General features: G+C 35.1%; 1 protein-coding gene and 1 long non-coding RNA gene across 2 annotated transcripts in view; one reads left to right on the top strand and one right to left on the bottom strand.

The window, feature by feature from the left end:
- Positions 1–9,912: 9,912 nt before the first annotated feature.
- LOC135718405 (uncharacterized) lies at positions 9,913–10,817 on the top strand. The gene is made up of 3 exons (XR_010520760.2): positions 9,913–9,986; positions 10,071–10,160; positions 10,247–10,817. It is a non-coding gene; the product is annotated as an uncharacterized lncRNA (long non-coding RNA).
- A 1,443-nt stretch (positions 10,818–12,260) lies between these two features.
- The window catches only part of LOC135739251 (uncharacterized), a 29,223-nt gene continuing 20,092 nt past the window's right edge, over positions 12,261–21,391 (bottom strand). Inside the window, exons 8-11 of the mRNA XM_073815974.1 lie at positions 20,962–21,170; positions 19,848–20,007; positions 15,792–15,886; positions 12,261–12,675 (exon numbers count right to left, since the gene is read on the bottom strand). Coding sequence (XP_073672075.1) covers positions 19,888–20,007; positions 20,962–21,170 — 329 coding nt within the window. The 3' untranslated portion in view covers positions 12,261–12,675; positions 15,792–15,886; positions 19,848–19,887. The remainder of the gene's footprint in view (positions 12,676–15,791; positions 15,887–19,847; positions 20,008–20,961; positions 21,171–21,391) is intronic.

Consider the following 21,391-nt stretch of genomic DNA (forward strand, 5'->3'; position numbering starts at 1 on the left):
TTCCTATAGGTTGCACATAAGGGGAAAAGGTAGCTTTAATCCACTGAAGAAGAGTTGTGCACTTTTAAGCACCTTTTAATCTCTTTACATAAATATTTTTTTCTATTTAAAAGCTATAATTTCATTATTTTACTAACCCAACGACTCCTCCGCGCTTTCCAAATTTTGCACGTAAATATCTGCGCATATGTGCCACCAGTACTCCGTCAGAGAGCGGGTCTTCAGCACCGCGGGGAGCAGCCAGCACTTCAATCCGCAGCTTATTAAAACTAGACAAAGTGAACAGGGCCAGACACATCTAAATTTAAACATGGTCTGTGTATGTAAATCCCGCGTTTCGGTCGGAGTGTTGTTCCCGTTTTCTTGTTCTTGACGTTCCCTGAATTCTGGGTTTATATCTTAATCTGCCGCTTCAGTGCAGTATAGCCTCAATGTAACAATGAGCACGATCTCCCGAGACACTACAAAAGGCTACTAATAAATGATTAATATGGGCTGTTTTCTTGTACAAAATTAAATATTTTAAGATAAATGTACAACATGTAAAAAGACAAGATTCTAGCAATGTCAAGATTAGGGATGGGCATTTTCCAGTAATTTACTATTTTTTTTAATATTTAATTTTTCGAATATTTAAGCTCTTAAAGAACGAATATTCGTTTATTTAAATTATGTTAATTAAGACATGCGTGTTTTGTATTTTTCATTTTGTCATAATTTCACAGAAGGCTTATAATTAGGAAATATCCACAGCAAGCTAAACTTATATTTAATTATTGCCATTAAACTGCCATGTGCAGTTATCCGGTTAATTTTCGAAAGAGCACCGCAAATAATAAATGTTCTCCGTTTCATTTCGTTCTCCGTGTCTGTCTCTTTATTAACAAAATAAAGTAGACTTTATAACAGAAAGCTTACAAATCTCTCATGATGTGTTGATTCGGGCGGCGGAGAAGCACGTTTAATAACACGTGAGCCCTCACTGAGCCAGTGGCCAAATACGGCGCGGCGGGGACAAACCCGGAGATAAAAGGAAAAACTTAAATTCGTCTGCAATCTGCATTGCCAAACAATCTGAAATACATACAAATTAATGTTCATGTATATTTTACATTTAAGTCTGTAAAAGACAGTATAGATGAAGTGAAAAACCATTAAATAAGTTGTTACCCTTTGGTGGCACATTAAAAACAAACAAACATTCGAATAGCATTTTTTAAATTCGAATTATTATTGCCATTCGAATATCCGTGCCCATCCCTAGTCAAGATCAAATGCCCGACATTTCACAGACTAACACACGTCACGTCTCACGTCTTCTATTTAATTTATAGACCAATTCACGCAAAGATATTAGGTTAACTATAGTCTATATAGAAGAGAGTAAGTGTATGTCGACTCGCAGCGGAGTGGGGAGGGGGCGTGGCATCACGATGGTGTCTCTCCATCGTGATGTCAGTCAACCATCACGATGGACGATGATATCGTCTATCGGCACAACCCTAATTAAGTGTATGTATCTTGATGTTATCTATGTGATAAATACTACAGAAATATAAAAAGGTATACCACAGGAATATTATTGGAATATCACATACTGTACAACAAAATCTTGTGATAATACTACAGAAATATAAAGGTAATACCACATGAATATTACAGAATTATGACATATTGTACAACAAAATCCTGTGATAATACTACAGAAATATAAAAAAGTATACCACAGGAATATTATAGGAATATCACATACTGTACAACAAAATCTTGTGATAATACTACAGAAATATGAAAGTAATACTACATGAATATTACAGGAATATGACATGCTATACAACAATTTCCTGTGATAAATACTACAGAAATATGAAAGTAATGTTATAGGAATATTACAGAAATATCACATACTGTACCACAAAATCCTGTGATAAATACTACAGAAATATAAAAGGAATACCACAGAAATATTACAAGATATGACATGGTGTACAACAATTTCCTGTGATAAATACTACAGAAATATAAAAGTAATGTTATAGGAATATTACAGAAATATCACATACTGTACAACAAAATCCTGTGATAAATACTACAGAAATATAAAAGGAATACCACAGAAATGTGATATACTGTACAACAAAATCTTGTGATAATACTACAGAAATATGAAAGTAATACCACATGAATATTACAGGAATATGACATGCTGTACAACAATTTCCTGTGGTAAATACTACAGAAATATGAAAGTAATGCCACAAGAATATGACATACTGTACCACAAAATCCTGTGATAAATACTACAGAAATATAAAAAGAAAATACCACAGGAATATTGCAAGAATATGACATACTGTACAACAAAATCCTGTGATAAATACTGCAGAAATATGATAGTAATACCACAGGACTATTGCAGGAATATGGCATACTGTACAACAAAATCATGTGATAAATACTACAGAAATATAGAAAGGAATACCACAGGAATATTGCAGGAATATGACATACTGTACAACAAAATCCTGTGATAAATACTACAGAAATATGACAGTAATACCACAGGAGTATTGCAGGAATATGGCATACTGTACCACAAAATCCTGTGGTAAAGTGTCCCAAAAAACACAATACCACACAATTACCACACTAGCTTTATGTGGTACCTGTGATGTTTTATTGCACAAAATACCACAAGAATACCACAGGATGTTTTTGTAAGGGTACTTTTTGTTGACGAAAGCAACACTAGTTACACACACGAACAAGTCACTCACATGCATTGTGTACGGCACCAATAGCCCAGTATAACTTAACTAAAAGTTTTTACATTTGCTGCCACTGCATTCAAACTTTTATTAAGACTGCAGGCTCATTTAACAGTTTACAATTACTTAATTGCCAGCAGAGCAATATATAAATGAAAAAGCAGCATCGACAAGCATTTTATGGAATTTAAAATGAAAATTTACCTCAGACAAAACATTAATTAGCAAAAGCTGTTTTGACAAACGTTAACGGCTTGACCAGTTGTTTACACGACAAAAATAAACTCACAATGAAATAAACAGCTGTAAATTGCTTTTAAATTATAGCGAATCATTTAATTCACCATCATTTTTGTCATAATTACCTCAGAAAACTATCCACACAACATTGTGAGGATCATTTCCATCTGTTGTGATAAGCGCGGATGGCCACGGATCTTTACAAAGATAACTAATCGTTTAAACGGCAAAAACAAACACTCACAACAAAATCAACAAGTATGTAGATTCTTTTAGGGTTAGCAGTTTTAATTTAGGGTCAACATGTTTATCCTAAAAAGCAGGGGCGAAAATTTCATTTAAATGTTGGGGGGGGGGCATTAAACATAAAATTTTTCAAAAACAATTTTTGAAGGGGACACCAATAATACAGGCAAAAATGTACTTGCAAGGAAATGTGTACAGATAGAAAACGTTTCTCTTTCTCTATGAACGGACGCAAATTTAATTTTAATACACATGAATGCAGAGGTGGAAAGATAATAAAATATTCTACTTAAGAAAAAGTAAAGTTACTGGTCTAAAAATCTACTCAAGTAACAGTAAGTCATTTTAATTTTACTCAGAGTAAAAGTTACTTTTTTTACAGGGGGGAGAGGTTTCTAGTATAGTTAAAAAAGGAATATAAATCTCAAACTAGTTGTTTTTTATTGTAGGAACATCTTAACAATTAAAGTGCAATAACAAAAAGTTAATAAAACAAAAAGCTTTTTTATAACTAAGAAACATTTATGGAATTGTTTAATGATTTTTACTGGTGAGTTATAAACTTGAAGCAAAAATAATATGAGGTCAGCAGCTAGTAAATAAAATCACTATAGTAAGGTTGTAATTGATTTATTGCTGGTAACATACATTATTTTATTAAACTATATACCTAGTTTAAATGAGCATATAATGAGATGAGTGCCATATACTTTTATCCTTTATATGTTTATTGTATTCTAGCTTCCCAGACCTGTGTACCTGATGTCTTTCAATCTCTCTCTGTCTCTTGCTCTCTCCCTCTCTGCAATGTCTAATGACATGAGCATTCCCGAGGACGTTCTTAAGTTGTTTGACTTGACGCGAAGCTGATAGACCTCAAAGGATAATGCACATGTATTAAAAACGCGTTGTGCAAATTAGCGGTAAAAACCCTGCTCAATGAAACAATCGCTTCGCGTCAATGGCCAGGGGTTTCTTTCATAAGAATTGAATTGAGGGTCTGCATTAGCCCTCGCCTGTCTCGTCCCTCTCCATGGCTCTTTTTGCGCATTCCCCCGCCAATCAATCAATCAATCATCCGTGGCGCTTCTTTATCACCTTATGTTATTTTATTTTTTTACTCAGTAACGGATATGATTTAAAATGTAGTGAAGTAGCCTACAATACTTTAAACAAAACATACTTAAGTAAAAGTACAGATTTTAAACCTACTCAAAAAAGTAAAAGTACACAAAAAAAAAAAACTCAATTACAGCAACGTGAGTAAATATAATTTGTTCGTTTCAGCTCTGCCTCACCTCTGCATGAATGCATAAAAATGTTTTCTTGTTCGTTTATCTGCTTCTGTTCTAATAAAACGAAATATGTTCATGTTTATATGTCCAAATAGTCCCGTTTTAAAACATATGAGGTTAAAGCGATAAGTGATGGGAAACGTTGGTTTGTAGGTATATAGCTGATTAACGCGTTGGCTCCGTACACACCCGACTGTGTGGCGCTGGCAGTGGACCAAACCACTGTGAGGCAAGGGATGGGGGAATCAAAATGTCTACAAAGCTTTTTGTTGTTGCTCCGTTTGCATTTGTATTGTTTTACTTCTTACACAACTATTTTAAGTATTATTAATCATTAAATTATTTTCAATACACATATTTTAATGATATTTTAGGGGGGGAATTTCTGCCTATGCTAAAAAGTACCTCTTTTATCGCTGACTTACCTGACATGACGACCACCTGTTTAGACTGGTTTAGACCAGCACTCGCTCATTAGCTATTCAAACAAACAAGTCGTTTTTTAATATTTTTCAACATAGTCTTGGGCTTATTTGCTTTACATTTGTTGAATAACTAAGTCTCACTCTTTTTCTCTATTCTATTTTTTATTATTTTTGTTTCAGTACAAACCTAGCGAATTGCCACTGCTGCAAGAAACGCTGGCGGACCGGCAGCACATTTACACTTGTCGGATTGCCGATGTTGTGCCGACGGTGTTCCGACAGTATTAAGCCGCTAACTTTGTGCCGCCCAAAAACCGCCGGCGGACCGCCAGGTCATTGTTTGCTGGGTATAGCCCTTTTCATTTTTTTATTTCTGCACCCGTTGCAGCTGCGAGCAGCAGACCAACCTGCCTCCGCTTTTTAAAAATAGTGTGTGTTGATAATAAACGTTTAAACTTACACTGTGATATGCTGAAAATATATATTTTATATAGTTGTTATTATAGGCAAGTGAAGTGTTGATTTGAGAGTTCAATTCATTAAACATGTCGTCAACTTGCTGTCGGCTGCTAACCGCTTATTGGTTATCATAAAAAAAACTTTAACAAACAAAAATACTCTAAAATGTAAATAAAAAAAAGAAATATAACTATTTTGCCATTTAAAACAAATCTGAACTGCTTTTATTGCTGCAAGAGTAGTACAGCTGTGTAAGGAATCTGTGTAAGGAGTTATTTTTTGCTATTTCTGCGGAATCCTTTGGCAAAATCTATGCGGAATTTTGCAGAATAATAAAAATGTTTTAAAAGGATCTGAGAGAATGTGCACTGTGAATATTACAAAACAATAAAATATTTTATAAATACATTTTATTAAAGAATTACCCTGAATTAAACTGGACCAACATGAACCAACAGATAATGGATAATGTGCTTTCACGACCATAGAGTTTTATATAAAATACATATATTACTGTCTACAGTGTAACAGTTAAAAGAAAAGGCTTCTCATAATGAATGTAGCCTATATCAAGATAATTTAATCTGTTTAACAACACAATGTATATTTATCTTGTAAACGGATTTGAAATAATAAATAATTGTCGCGTCACTTAGCAATAGAGACGATAGAGATCTCATTATCTTCTCCGCGGTAAGTTTTATTTCAAATTCAAGTTTTACATATTAAATATTAAATAGTTTGTGCTTTCTGTCACCTCACAGCAAACAGCACAGACTTCTACTCACAAACACACGCGATGCAGTGACTATATCTGCGGTCACAGATTCCTAATGGGGAGAATTAGGAGTTCTATTTTCCTCTATAAGGCCTATATTTTCTTTTCTTTTCTGAGCACCGGACTTGTGCTGAGTCTGACCGGACATTTTGAGCGTACTGAACTTCATATCAAATGAATCAAATATTTTCTTTATTTTTTAACAATTATTCCATATGTTTCAGTTCTGTGCCACCCTCTGCCCCCCCACCCTGGGCCCGGGACAACAGACCCGTTTGTCCCCCCGTCGGCGGGCGTGGTTGGGGTTGCATCTAAAAAAAATATCAATGAATATCAACAATTCTTTAAGTAATAGCCACACACACGTTAGTGTTTAATACATTTGTTTCTATTATTATACATAACTTAACATTAATGGTCTTTACAATATATTTGTTTAACTTATGCATTAACACAATCTGCAATCTTCCTCCAACATTCTTCTCTTGCTTTGGCAGTAGATACAGTGTTACTGCTAGTGATGTGCGGATCGATCCTAAAGTATCAATATATCCGATCCTGCCTTTGTATCAAAAGGATTGATTCTATTTGTTTCTTTATTTTTTTCAATTGATTTTAGAATTTTAAGTAATAGTTGGTTGCAGTTTTGTATATAAATACACTTGAATCGTAATGTCAGTGGGAACTATATTTTCTTCCGCTGTATCACCGCGTTCTCTCATTCAGTCCCATTTCCTTTCCGCTGTATGAGTATTACAGTGTTCATTCGCTCAGTCATTACCAGCACACTCAGTCAGCGCAGGCAGGGGTTTTAAGGGAGTAAAAAAGGGGTTTAAGTGCATTGTTGTGGTCAGTTAATAATCTGAAGCCTTGTGTGACATTTGTCAACAACACAAAAATATGCACTGTGGTAATACCACAAATATCACAAAGCATCTAAAAGCAAAATGCCTTACAGACAGGGCCTGAAATTAACACCCGACCACGCGCCAAATGCGGGTGGATTTTGCAATTGGCGGCCGGGTAACACTGTCAGTCTACCAGCCACATTGGCGGGTAGCCAATGCGAATCAGTGATGCGCGGGTCATTGTATAAACAACCCACTCCCGACCGACATTTTCAACTAACCCTTCAACTAACCCGCCCGCAATTGTTCAAAATAGTTTTTAAACCCGACCGACTGACCGCGGCCCGAATATCATTAAAATATTTGTTTGGGTAACCGGCAACCGCTCATTTCTTATCAAGCTGCGCATATCACTTATGCAAATTGAGTGATTCATTGAGAGGATGCTGTTTCGCAACGTTCATGCGATTGGAAAGAAGATGAGGCACTTCTCTGACTACGTTTGGATGTGCGAGTAAGTTAAGTATTAAACTGTTGGTGAGATGGGATGTGAACGCAATGCTGACATAGGCTACAATATAATCGCAGTTTCACAGATGTGTATGGCTGCTGTGACGGATCAGAGCTCTTGATGTGTAAACTTTAAAGAGTTACGCTACTGTGTCTTATACTGTAGTATATTAACATACATTTTGCGAATAGAGTAATGAAAAACAAACGTATGTGTGGCGTTTATGTGCGCAGTTTGTGCCCCCTCTGTCTCTGTGTGCGCGCGCGGGTTTAAGGGCACTCAATAGGGAACATCGGAGAGACGCATTCCTAAAAACAAGCGTACATAAAATCTTTCTGCTCTTGACAGGGCACATATAATAAACAAAATGATCTCAACAGTATTCTTATTCTAATAAAACATTTCGTTATGTCTTAACTTAAGTGTATGTATAGAGACTAGAGAGTCAAAAACTGTGTCTGTGCTGGTCTTAAAGAGACAGTAATCTCAATTAACATACTTAAGTCTGTGGCATTAATGTTTATCAAACAACCTAAAAAAGAAATTCACTTTTGTAGCTCTAAAAAATTATTATATTTAATTCATATATTAAAAACAGTGTTATCATTCACTATTCAGGCCAAAAAAAAACTCTGGCTGGTAAAAAGTCACTGTGGCAGGTGGATTTCTAAATCCACCTGCCACAGTGGCTGGTGGTCAAAAAAGTTAACTTCAGGCCCTGCTTACAGAGCACGACAAAGTGCAGCCTCACAGTCATCCCTCATTTGATTTTCAGTGCATTCCAGTATACTGACTTTTATCAGGGTTTTATTTTATTTTCAAAAGCAGTAGAGTGTATTAGTCAAAGAAAAAATAGGCTCAGAGGAAAATGTTAATGTCAGCATTCACTTCTTTTATCTCCAAAACGTATAAAGGGAAGAAATCTTGCAAAAAGTTGTCATAATAATAATAATAACTTTATTTTATATAGCGCCTTTAAAAGCAGCATCTCAAAGTGCTTCACATAAAAAGAGAGGATATTAAAAAGAGCACATACATGACAGGTATTAAAACTAAACATACAAAGGTAAAAGCCAATTAACAAAAACAAAGAAATCACATAAAAGCTACTCTAAAAAAGTACGTTTTAAGGTGGGATTTAAAAATACCCAGGGATTCTGTATTCCTGATCTCTGAGGGCAAGGAATTCCACAATTTAGGAGCCACACAAGTAAAAGCAGATCACCCATAGTTTTTAGGCGTGTTGTTTTGACAGTTAAAAGACCAGCTTCAGAAGAGCGTAGGGCACGTGTAGGAGTGTAAGGGGTTAATAGCTCACACGGATATTGAGGGGCCAAATTGTTTAGGGCCTTATAGGCAAGCAAAAGGATTTTAAAATCAATACGAAAACTGACAGGGAGCCAGTGCAATTTTTCCAGGGTAGGTGTAATGTGTTCCCTTGCACTAGTCCCAGTCAGAATTCTAGCAGCAGAATTTTGTACCAACTGTAGTTTGTTTAGGGTAGCTTTAGGAACTCCAGCCAGCAAGGCATTGCAGTAGTCAATACGTGAAAAAACAAAAGTGTTGATTAACTTTTCAGCCACAGAGAAAGACTGCATAGGACGCAGTTTGGCAATGTTTCTAAGATGAAAAATTATGTTTTAACAGTATTACGAACATGATCATCAAATCTTAAATTGGCGTCAAAAATCACCCCCAAATTTTTTAATTTAGTTTGGAATTGCAAAGCAGAGCCATCCACACATAATGTTATGGACTCTGCTTTGCGCAACTGATGAGGTGAACCAACAAGCATCACTTCTGTCTTGTCACTATTTAGACACAGAAAATTGTCAGACATCCATTTCTTAATATCAATAAGACATTGAGAAAGAAAAGACACAGTCATAGTGGTATCAGGTTTTGAATGTATATAAATCTGAGTATCATCGGCATAAAAGTGATAGTTAAGACCAAGTGACTTTAAAAGCTGGCCAAGTGGGAAAATGTAAATATTAAAAAGCAATGGGCCCAAGACTGATCCTTGAGGAACACCCGATTGCACCATATCGACCTCAGACTTGCAGTCACCCATCACAACAAACTGCTTACGATTAGAGAGGTAGGACTTAAACCACTGTAATGCAGAATCAGAAACGCCAAATATAGTCTCTAACCTGGTGATTAAAATAGAATGATCTATAGTGTCAAAGACGGCAGTAAGATCAAGAAGAATCAGAATAGATAAACAGCCAGAATCAGCCATCAACAAGTCATTAGTAACCTTATGTGACCGAGTGATAATGATGGGGCGGGGTATACGTGTTCCGTGCTGTCTATAAATAGCGTTAAGGCTGTCAGGGTACATCATTTCCTGCTGTGTTGACCGTTCTGTTTCTTCCGGTCGGTGTTTGTGATCCTGAAGCGCCATAGTGAGGTAGGAACACGATATTCGGATTAACGCTGTAAGCGTCTGTATAGAGACGTTTAGTCTTTATGTAATTTGTTGCATTAATTGCAGAACGGGAGCTGCTGTGCGAGCGCATGAGCTGTTAAGTGCAAGGCACGGATGTCGTATTTCAGTGTTATGATCCTGAAGCGCTAAAGCAAGGTAGGAGTATGACATTGGTTTTAAGGCTATAAATGGCTGTATGGATATTTTGGGTCTTTACCTGCTCTATTTTATGTAAATTGCAGGAAGTTAGCTTCCAATTTGAAAGAGCTTGTGGGCTGTGGCTAAGTGTAAACAACGAGCTGCATTACGTAGCATTTTGACTGACTGAGTACGACGCGATTTAGGTGCAGAGCTTTCATTCCCTTTGCGGATTATCGTAGAGGTATGTGTAGGTTAAAGGGGTAGGTCGAGTATAGTAATTCATGACACCATTGTGTGGTTTAATGAATTTGTTATGGAAATGTATGTGTATGATAATGTGGGTTTGATATTATGATTGTTTTTATTTTATGGTAATTTATATTTAATGTTAATGTAATTGATTAAATGTGGTTTGTTTTCTGTTTTGTTTAACAGATTTTCCATTGTGGAACTTTGTACACATGGACCTCTGATTCTTAGGCCCTGCTGTTTTGCTCAGGATTAAATTGTGTTATTTAGGTTGATTATATATTGATTGTTTTGGAAATTACTCATTCTATTAATTTATTATTTTGATTTTGTTTCGTATTTATTGTACCAACCGCCAAGACCTCAAGCACTGTGACTCGGGGAGAATTTAATCCATTTTTCTGTGTTTTAGGAGCCAGCCTGCGTGGACCCAGCTAGAAATTTTTTGTTCTAAAAATGTTCTGAGAACATTAGCATGCATTGTTCTATAAATGTTTTTAGCGATTAGTTTTATTTTAGTTCCCAGAATGTTCTTTTAAAAGTTTGTAGAACATTCTTTACAAACATTTTTAAAATGTTTAGCAATAACGTTCTTATAACATTACTGTCTAACGTTCTAAGAAAGTTTTCAGCGGCTAGTTTTATTTTTGTTGCCAGAATGTTCTTTTAAAAGTTTTTAGAACATTCTTTACAAACATTTTAAAAATGTTTAGAGATAACGTTCTTATAACAGTATTGTCTAACATTTTTAGAAAGTTATCAGCGGCTAGTTTTATTTTAGTTCCCAGAATGTTATTTTAAAAGTTTGTAGAACATTCTTTATAAACATTTTTAAAACGTTTAGCAATAACGTTCTTATAACATTACTGTTTAACGTTCTAAGAAAGTTTTCAGCGGCTAGTTTTATTTTTGTTGCCAGAATGTTCTTTTAAAAGTTTTTAGAACATTCTTTACAAACATTTTAAAAATGTTTAGAGATAACGTTCTTATAACATTATTGTCTAACGTTCTTAGAAAGTTATCAGCAGCTAGTTTTATTTTAGTTCCCAGAATGTTATTTTAAAAGTTTGTAGAACATTCTTTATAAACATTTTTAAAATGTTTAGCAATAACGTTCTTATAACATTGCTGTGTAACGTTCTAAGAAAGTTTTCAGCGGCTAGTTTTATTTTTGTTCCCAGAATGTTCTTTTGAAAGTTCGTAGAACATTCTTTACAAACAGTTTTAAAATGTTTAGCGATAACGTTCTTACAACATTATTGTCTAACTTTATAAGAATGTTTTCAGCGGCTAGTTTTATTTTTGTTCCTAGAATGTTCTTTTAAAAGTTTGTTGAACATTCTTTCCAAACATTTTTAAAATGTTTAGCGATAACGTTCTTATAACATTATTGTCTAACGTTCTTAGAAAGTTTTCAGGGGGTGTTTTTATTTTTGTTCCCAAAATGTTATTATAAAAGTTGAGATAACATTTTTAAACAACATTATAAAAATGTTTAATAATAATATTTTTAGAACATTATTTCCTAACGTTCTTACAAAGTTCTCTGTTGTACATTTAATTTTTGTTCTTAGAATGTATTTTTGAAAGTTAGGATAACATTCTATAAAAACATTACACATGTTTTGTGGTGATATTCCTTAAATGTTTACACACAACATTTTTAGAACATTATCCTCTAACAATATTTTTTAAACATGGTCTACCATAAGTCTTAAAACGTTTCCAAAATGTTCTCCTAAAAGATATAATCATGTACTTTTAAAACACATTTAAAACATACGTTTTTAGTGATAACATTGTTGGAACATTATGCCCTAACATTTTTGTAAAGTTTCTTTTTCCAGTTTGATATATGTTCCCAGACAGTTGTATTTAGAGTCAAACTTCTTTAATAACAGACATGTTGTGTAGTAACATTATAAGCTTTAACAGAAAACAAAATTACACATGAAACATAGGATAAATTAACATCCGAACATTTTTACACATTGGTGGTCTTCAACATGATAAAAAAAAAAGATTTGTCCAGTTAGCAGATTCAAGCAAGCCGCTCCCTTCAAGCAAGCCGCTCCCCTCTGGAGCTGCTGCTGCATGTTCATAGGATAAATTAACTAAATAAAAAATCTAATAGAACTGCTTAAATCTGAACATTTTTAAACATTTCTGGTCTTCAACATGATAAAAAAAAAGGATTTGGCTAGTCAGCAGATTCAAGCATGCCGCTCCCCTCTGGAGCTGCTGCTGCATGTTCTTCACTATCCATGGATGGTCCTCCAACCTGCAAAGACAATTAATATAAAATAAAATCTGAATAATTTTTGATTTCTTAAAAAAGTAGATGCTGTTGTCTTTTGAATGCATGTAAAAACAAAGGTAAATAAAAACAAATTATTGCATTACAATTAAGTAAAAGTTCAAATAAAAACAAAGTAAAACAAAATAAAGTTATTAATACTACATACAGAAAAAATATATATTTTTAATTTATATTCATATTTTCATATTTTTAAATGTAATTATTTATATATCTAATTGCAAGTATAATCTTTCATAAACAGCATACACAAATAGCTTATTTATATTTACAACAGAAAAAATGGATAAATGAACCAAACTACTAAAAACGTTTCTGTTTTTTTTACAAAGGCATATTTTCTTTTGGTTTTGTCAAATGAGAAAACATTATTTGAAAATGTACATTACCATCTCAAACCACCCTGTCACTAAAATCTAATTTATACCATGTAAATTTGCAGCCACTAGGGCTGTCACTTTCCATTTAAAAATTGATTGCACCATCGATAGGGACCAACCAACACAAGTTTCGAAAACGAAAATAAGGAATCGATTTTAACGGCCTTCTCTTTCGTCACGATGCGAACGCATGTCACACAGCAACTGCAGGTTCTGACTTCTGACACATACACACACACATAGCCTATTTCAGCAAAAAATGTCTCTTTTTACAATAAAAATGTGAATTCTGCTGGTATCTCATGCATACAGATTTGGGCTACAGTCGCCTACGTAGGTGAAATATGTTTGACATTTCTAATCGTAAACAGCTGTGTTGAAGCCTGCAGTGACGTTTTTTATTATTGTTATAGCAGTCCACTCCTGTTTGTCATTGTGCACGAAACTTCACGCCAATAAATCATTAGAAATATTGCTAAATTGTTTGCGACGTGTCTCAACTGCCAGTGTTTCCCCTACCATTATATAAGGGGGGTGGCCCCGCCCTCCTAACGGCTTGCCCGCTCCCCCCTTGAAGATCAAGTAAACCTGATTTGATTTTCTTTATAGCGCCAGGTTACAATTTGTTATTTATTAAACAAACTAAATAGCCCTTAAGTAATATGTTATTTATCTTATTTTCACGATGACACGTATTTTCTGTCTGTGTTCGCGCGTTCACAATGAACCCAATGAGTGCGCGCGCACACACACAAACAAACTTGCGTCACATACAGATGCTGTGGTTAAATTGGGCTGGGGCTCTGCACAAAGCCTCCTCTTTTGTGTTCTGATCATGGTACTGATTTGTTCTTAGATTCTCTGCCCGAGCCCGAACTTGATCTGACGTGGAATACCGCGGGACCCAATGCAATAGATTTGGTGCATGACTAGAGTTGATGGCCGAGTGCGAGTGTGCTCACGAATGGTAATGGACTAACTCTGTGTGTGCGGCCTGCGGGAGAATTTAAAACGATTCAGGACTCCAGCAAAATATAAATATCTATGAATTAAACATATAAAAACTAATAAATTGTTGTTCATGTGTTACAGAAAAGCAACAAAAACCACTAAAACAATAGAAGTGATTTACAGGCCAAAGTTATGTTTGCAGCGTTGAGCGATGTAGCCAATCACAGACATAGGTGTTGATATCTTAAACGCAATGGTCAATCAAAAGCATTTAAGATTTAATCCCCTCACCGCTCAAAACAGACTTTTTGTTCAGTTATGAATTCTGCATGCTGGCAAATCCTCTGATTATAACAAACAATGTAAGCTAGGTGGTTAATGTAAATTAAATCAAAACTTTACCTGTTACCAGTAGGCTTCCTGTTGATAGGCTACTACAATAATGCAAAGTAGGTAGGCTCTTAACCTTGCAGTTTTCACATTTCATGTAAGACTCAATTTCTCCATTTCCTTACACAAAACTCACCAAAAAGTGCCATTTAATGGTTTATGTAAAAAAAAAAATAATAATAATAAAAAAAAATATTTAAGCTCTGGTCCATTAATATTAACAAATACTTCTATAAATGTAATAAAGGATATTTGCAAAAGTCAATTTTAAAAAGATTTAAATAACGTTTATTTTTAACGTTAAATAACCAGATATCTTATTTTACAAAACAATGTTCTTCCAGACAACCAATTTATGTGACATAGATAGATATCACAAAGAATGAAAAGGAAATCCCCCCATCCCCCCACAGCTGTAAACCTAGGGGAAACACTGACTGCCCTCTTTACGTGCGTCCTAATCTGGTCCTAATGCCTGTTTAGTTGTCCGTGGATTTGCCTATATTTGGCATTGAAAACGGAAGCGTCTTTAGACACTAAAAATCTATTTTCCAATCGATTCAATTAGGGCTGAAACGATTAGTCGAGATTGTCGACAATAAAAATTTGTTGACAAATATCTTGGTTGTCGAGTAGTCGTGTCATCTCACTTAACTAATGTAAGGGCCTGCAATGTTGTGATTTGACTGCTTACTTTTTTATTAAAAGAGAACAGAATATTTAAACAATGCTTAGAAAGCATTTGTGTGTAATTTGAGTTGGACAGAAATCCAAAAACTTAAGAGAATGACCTGCTCAAAGTTCATTAAAACAACTATTTCAAAAGCTAAAGTGATTGTCTTTTATTATTTATTAGTTAGAATTTGTACAACTTAATGTTTTAACTAATTGAAAAAGGTGAATAATCGCTCAAAACATACTGATTAGTCATTGAAATAATCAATGATTAGTCGATTAATCGTTCTAATAATCGATTATCAAAATAATCGTTTGTTGCAGCCCTAGATTCAATAAACACTTATGTCTCAAAAATCTAAACAGACTTTTTCACAAAAGTGACAGCCCTAGCAGCTACATGTCAGCTATACTGTAATCTGTAAAGCAGTGTAGGTCAGTTACTTTTTTGCGAGATCAGGCTTTCTTGCTTAGCCAGATAGTTGTGTTATGTCTACCCTCTTAAAGCCAATACATTTTCATCTTTGATCTAATCAAGTTTGTGTTGTCACAATAGTGGAATTTCTATATAATTCTTATAAAAAATAAATTAACACAAGTCACAAATGTATGTGAAAAAAGCATAATTTGCTGAAAAGCGAATACTTTACATCCTTGTCTTTTAAACAAACAATTAACACTGACCTGAGTGATTCTGTGTGGAGCATATCGTAATGTATCCGCTACACAGTTCTCAATCGTTTTTTGAAGAGTCGTGGGGTGGATCTTCTGGCAGGCCTCTAAATATAAAGGCAAAGAAGGAAAAAAAATCAGAAAAGTATTACAGTACATTAATGTAGCTGAAGCAGTAATTGAAAAAATAGTTGTAGCCTTGTAGTTTCAACATTTCAAGATGAACCCTTTTATGTCTCAGGGGAGATCACGTGATCGTGACGTAGCCTGTGGGAACTATGTATAGGAATGGTAAGACAGACAAACAAACTAACAGGCATGAAAACGGGTCATGGGTGAAAAAGGTGAGAAGGGTGCTCGAGGGCCGATGTGGCCTCTGATGGGGCTGGGAGGTGGGGGGACTCCCCCAGTATAAATATTATGGCCTCATTAGGGGACATGCTGTAACTTAACTTGTTTATTCTTCAGGCGTATGATTGGCCAAGGACAAAAAAGAAGGAAGGAACCCAACATCCCCACCACACCCCCACACGTGCGTAGAAACAAAACGCACACCATAACATATGCAAAAAATACATTATGACCATTAATTCAATTATTTGATTCTGACGGACAATTTAGATTGTAAATTTAAAATGTAAACATTTGACTAGTATCTGAAACCATGTTTAATTAAATGGGTTGATAAATGTGGAAAGCTGTAACAAGTAGCATTCCCTTACTATTTTACATCTGCAATAATTTTATTTAGCCAAAATCTGACCATCAGTCGCAAGGCCATACAATTTAAAGTTGACCTTGGAATAGGGTGGACCTGAAGGCCTACCTGACATTTAAATTGACTTAATTTTACAATATAGTACTGGTTAAATCAATTACATTATGGTTTTTGAGTCATGGGTTGAATAATTTTCAGATCAGCAAAAAAGTGATGTGGGAAAATAAAATAAGAACAAATCAAGAAATTACAAGCATATAAAATATTAATATATATGAATCTCTCTAAAGGGTTTTTTTCCTCCTAGGAGTTTGTGCACGTATGCGCCCACAGAAAACAACTCACTTTAGCATCTTTGTCGCTCAAATAGTTAATGTAAATGATAAACTTTCTTATTAACAGTATTAATAACAGTATGTTCTTATTAACAGCATTTCATGCATTATTTTGCAGTTTTACTAAGTTAAGTAACTTACAAGCGAGGAGTAGCCTATGTCCATTATTCGTTCCAATCCATTCCAATAAAAAATCTTTCAGGTCACATACATATACATACATACACACATACATACTAGAGCCCGACCGATATGCATTTTTTGGGGCCGATGCCGATACAGATATTAGGGAGTAAAAAAAGACCGATAACGATATATCGTCCGATATTCTTTATGTGTATATTATAGTACAGTACACATATACTACAGTATATTATACTACAGCAGACTACTGTATATATAATACACTATACATTAACAGAATATAGTATATATAAATACTTTTTTTGCAATGATCACTCACAAATGTGGTGATCAAACACTTAAAATGACGTGACAAAGATATGTAATATAGGCGGGTGTGTTTTACAAGTTAACAATAAACTTTATTATCCAAAATGATTCTAATATAAGTGCACAAAACAGTAAACTTGACTAATTGTAAATAACTTTAAAACACAAATAAAACAAAATACATATAACTTAAATGATTGTCAGTTTTGACGAGAATAATGTTATATTTGGCTTATTTTGAAAATGGAAACTTATAAAGTCATTGTTTATTAGCTTTACAGTAAGTTATGTACTTCACAAATTAATTAGAAAGTTACCGTTAAGACGACAATGCTTGACTTGCTGTAAAACATAATGATGTAGGCTTATGTTTAATGTACTGCACAACGTTTTTATAACACAAACCCACAGTCTTCTGCCGGGACTTTAAACTTTTATAAAACTAAAGCGTCTGCTCTCCGCCTCTTTTATTTAGCGAGGGTGTAAAGTTGCGCGAGCTTATTTAATCAATTGCTTTGAAATGAGCATGTTCAGTAACAGCACAAGCAGCTGTACTCCCACAGACTGCGCGTCAGTTAAAGCGCGTCCTTTCTCCCACTTGCGTTTTAAACAACTCGCAAGTGGACAAAAGAGACGGGTTAAAAACACCAAATGTAAACCGGAATGTGTCTTTCTCGCCCACTTATAATCCAATCGACCAAAGCGCGTCTTAATACCAGGTGTAAAATGTTGTGAAGAAACCGCGTGGCTGCCTCCACCTAAACTGAGAGACTGACTGAAGTGAAGGGGGGTTGGCTGGTGTCACTACAGTGAGTGACCTGGGTCACCATTAGCAACCAGTAGGGCGCACTCTGCTGGACAAACAAGTACTTATATCTTTCAAAAGCATTTAATGTCTTCTGTAAGGAACGTTCATATCGGCTTCATATCTGCGGCTTATACGCCGATACAGATATATCTGCGACAGGCTCATATCGGCCGATAAAATCGGCAAAACGATAAATCGGTCGGGCTCTAATACATACATACATACATATATATATATATTAGGGCTGTGAATCTTTGGGTAGACTGCGAATCGATTCGATTCACGATTCAAAGGTTTCCGATTCGATTCAAAAACGATTTTTGCTAACCAGAACGATTCAATTCGATTCGATTAGCAATAAAATTTGATTTGATTCGAATATTAACGATTCTGTTCTATAAATTAGTATACATCTGCATCTGAGCAAATAAAAGAAATATTTGGGAAATTCATGACCATTTAATAGATTTTCATTAACTAGATTCAGGACTTTAGTTTAATAGCTTAACTTCTTAGGACTCAAAATACATTAAAGCAAGTAAACCAAGAAAAATAATACTACTTCTACATATTCAATGCACCATAAACGTTTATTGTAAACATTGCATACATTTCCTGAACATTTAGGAAATACAGCAAAGTGTGTAAATACAGCAAAGTGTGTAAAGGAGTAGCACTTCTCACGTCTGACCCTAAAATACTAGCTGCTTTAAGTGCAGGTATGTCTATCTTAATGGCATGGCATCTGCGGAGATGGTTGCTAATAAGGTTCGTTGTATTTCCAATGTATTTTAACTCAGATTTACAATGTCTGCAAACTGCAACGGACTTCGGACAGTCTTTCAATTTACTTCGTGAAAACTGAAGTAATCCCAAACCTTTGATCTCATGTTGGCTGGTGCGTTGTTCTCCTTCGTGTCCCTCCATTTGTGCACTGTCTGCTGTGTTTATTCAAATGACAGCAAACAGGCGCGCCGCAAATTGAAGAGTAGTAACGTAATCCACTGCTCATTTTACGTCGCAGATGTAACTAATTTAAAATTTATTTATATATTTTTTATTATCCATCATATTCGTTATATAATCACGATTCATTCGATTGTTAAATATAAAATCGAAACAAACGATTCACGATTCAAAAATCCAGGTTTCAAGATCGATGCATATGCATCGGCAGGATTTGTAATCGATGCATCGAGAAAACGAATGAATCGTTACACCCCTAATATATATATATGTTGTTTTAATTTATATGTTGCCTCAGACTTCTACAGTGATAGTTTTACAGCGTTTTGTGTCTTCCACTTGACTTTACGTCAAGAATGCAGTTGCTCTACGCATCTTCAACAAGCGTGCATGACTAAGAACACAGAAAGGCAGATGACATCACAGTAGCGCGAGAGCGGTTTGAAAGCAAATGTCCTTATGACTTCTCGATTCACTCTCGTGGTACTTTGATGTCACCTGCCTGTCTGTTTTTGCAGCGCAGCATGAACTCAAACAAACCTAATGTCTGGGATACATTTTGGATGACTGCGATGGGCGCGCGCAATACCCCCCCCACCCCCTCAAAAAAGTTTCTTATCGAATCTACACGATTCACGTGGGTCACCTATTCTGGCTTCAAAATGGCAAATTTCGCCGAAAGTTGAGGGATTTTCATGCCTGAACTAATCCCTCTCCAATTATATAGTAGAAATGAGAGTGAAAAGGTCTTGGGTCACAAAATAACTTCAAAAATAAAAACAACTTACGGATTATGATGGGATATATAGCCAGGTCCTGAAAATTTCTTTACCCCTTTCGACCCTTCAAACTGTAATTGGCCCAAAGAGCATTTGTTCCAATTTTTCGCATTATCCGTCGTACAGAGTCACCAGGAGATTTACCACCCAGCAGTGACAGATAATCAACCTGTAAAGAGAATTAATGCAGAAAAATAGTTATCTGATAGGACAATTTCCTTTTATAAAATTATAATAAAATTTCCTATTATAAAATTATAACATTATTAAATATTAGTAACTACAATTTGCCTTGCCTAAATTCATAAGAACATTACCACATAGCCTAACACTTGCAACATCACCGACACGCATGGTCCATTTCTGCTTCAACTTCACATGCACATTCTTAACCCGATTATGCTGAATAAACTGACGATGCATTTGGTCATGTTAACGCAATAACTTTGAACAATTTACCTTACACTAAAACAGCAAGAAAAAATCACACAAAACTTAAGGTAACGGGCGGATCTGATACAGCTGCTGAGGTAATTACAGCTAGCTATACTTTCATTAAGCAACTGCTATATAAACAAAATAAGCAATCAATCTGCACATATATAGACAAAAAAAATTTTTTAAAGTCCATAAGACACAGGTTCAACAACATGTTGTGAGATATATACCAGGTGTTTATACCACTTTGGGCAACATACAGATATTTAGCGTTGAAAGTGCGGGACGCGGCCGCACTCCGGTCAAACAAACATTGCAAACTTTAACACAATTTCCCACACACACTTCAACCTCAGAATCCCAATGTCCTAGCGTGACAAGAAAAAAAATAAAACACAAATACCAGGCAAAACAAGAAGCCGCAGTCAGTAGGCAAATATCTTGATTGAGCCTATTAATAAAATCCTTTTCTAGCAAAAAAGAAAAAAGATTCTCATATCTAATATTAAGCTATTAAACATGCAAATTAATAAGTAGATTAGCAAGTTAATGATCAAATAAGTAAGCCCCGCCGTCCTTACGATAATATTGTGTATCGCCAATCTCACAGGCTGATGATAGGCCAATATGAAAATGGAGCATATCGCCCAAAACTATAATACAGCAATGTCCTATTTTCACATACCACTTTCTTTCTGTGAGCTGTGTCCTTTAGCTTGTCAGAAGCTTCTTCAAGTTGGGCTGGAGTCTGTAGTGACCTGGTCAGCTCTTCAATTTCAGGGTCATCAGAACCCATGTTTTTGGTTAAAATGGACTGAATGTTCTCTAGAGAGAGTTCGATCTTGTCCAGTTTAATAAAGATGGCCCTCACATATGCTGGTATACAAGAATCATCTGAAATACAAAAATACATCTGAGCAATTGTCCTATGGTTATTTTGACCACAAGAACTTACAAATAGGTTCAGGTATGAGTGTGTGCAAGGCAGGGTCTTAGGGGCCCCTGGGCTTGAGTTTATGTTTGGGCCCTACCAACTCTACAAATTACCTCAACTATAACATGATTATGGAGCACTAAATACATCAAATTTTAAATATAATAAATATGCTGCTGAG

This window comes from Paramisgurnus dabryanus, chromosome 10 (assembly GCF_030506205.2).
Source record: "Paramisgurnus dabryanus chromosome 10, PD_genome_1.1, whole genome shotgun sequence".
NCBI classification, from domain to species: domain Eukaryota; kingdom Metazoa; phylum Chordata; class Actinopteri; order Cypriniformes; family Cobitidae; genus Paramisgurnus; species Paramisgurnus dabryanus.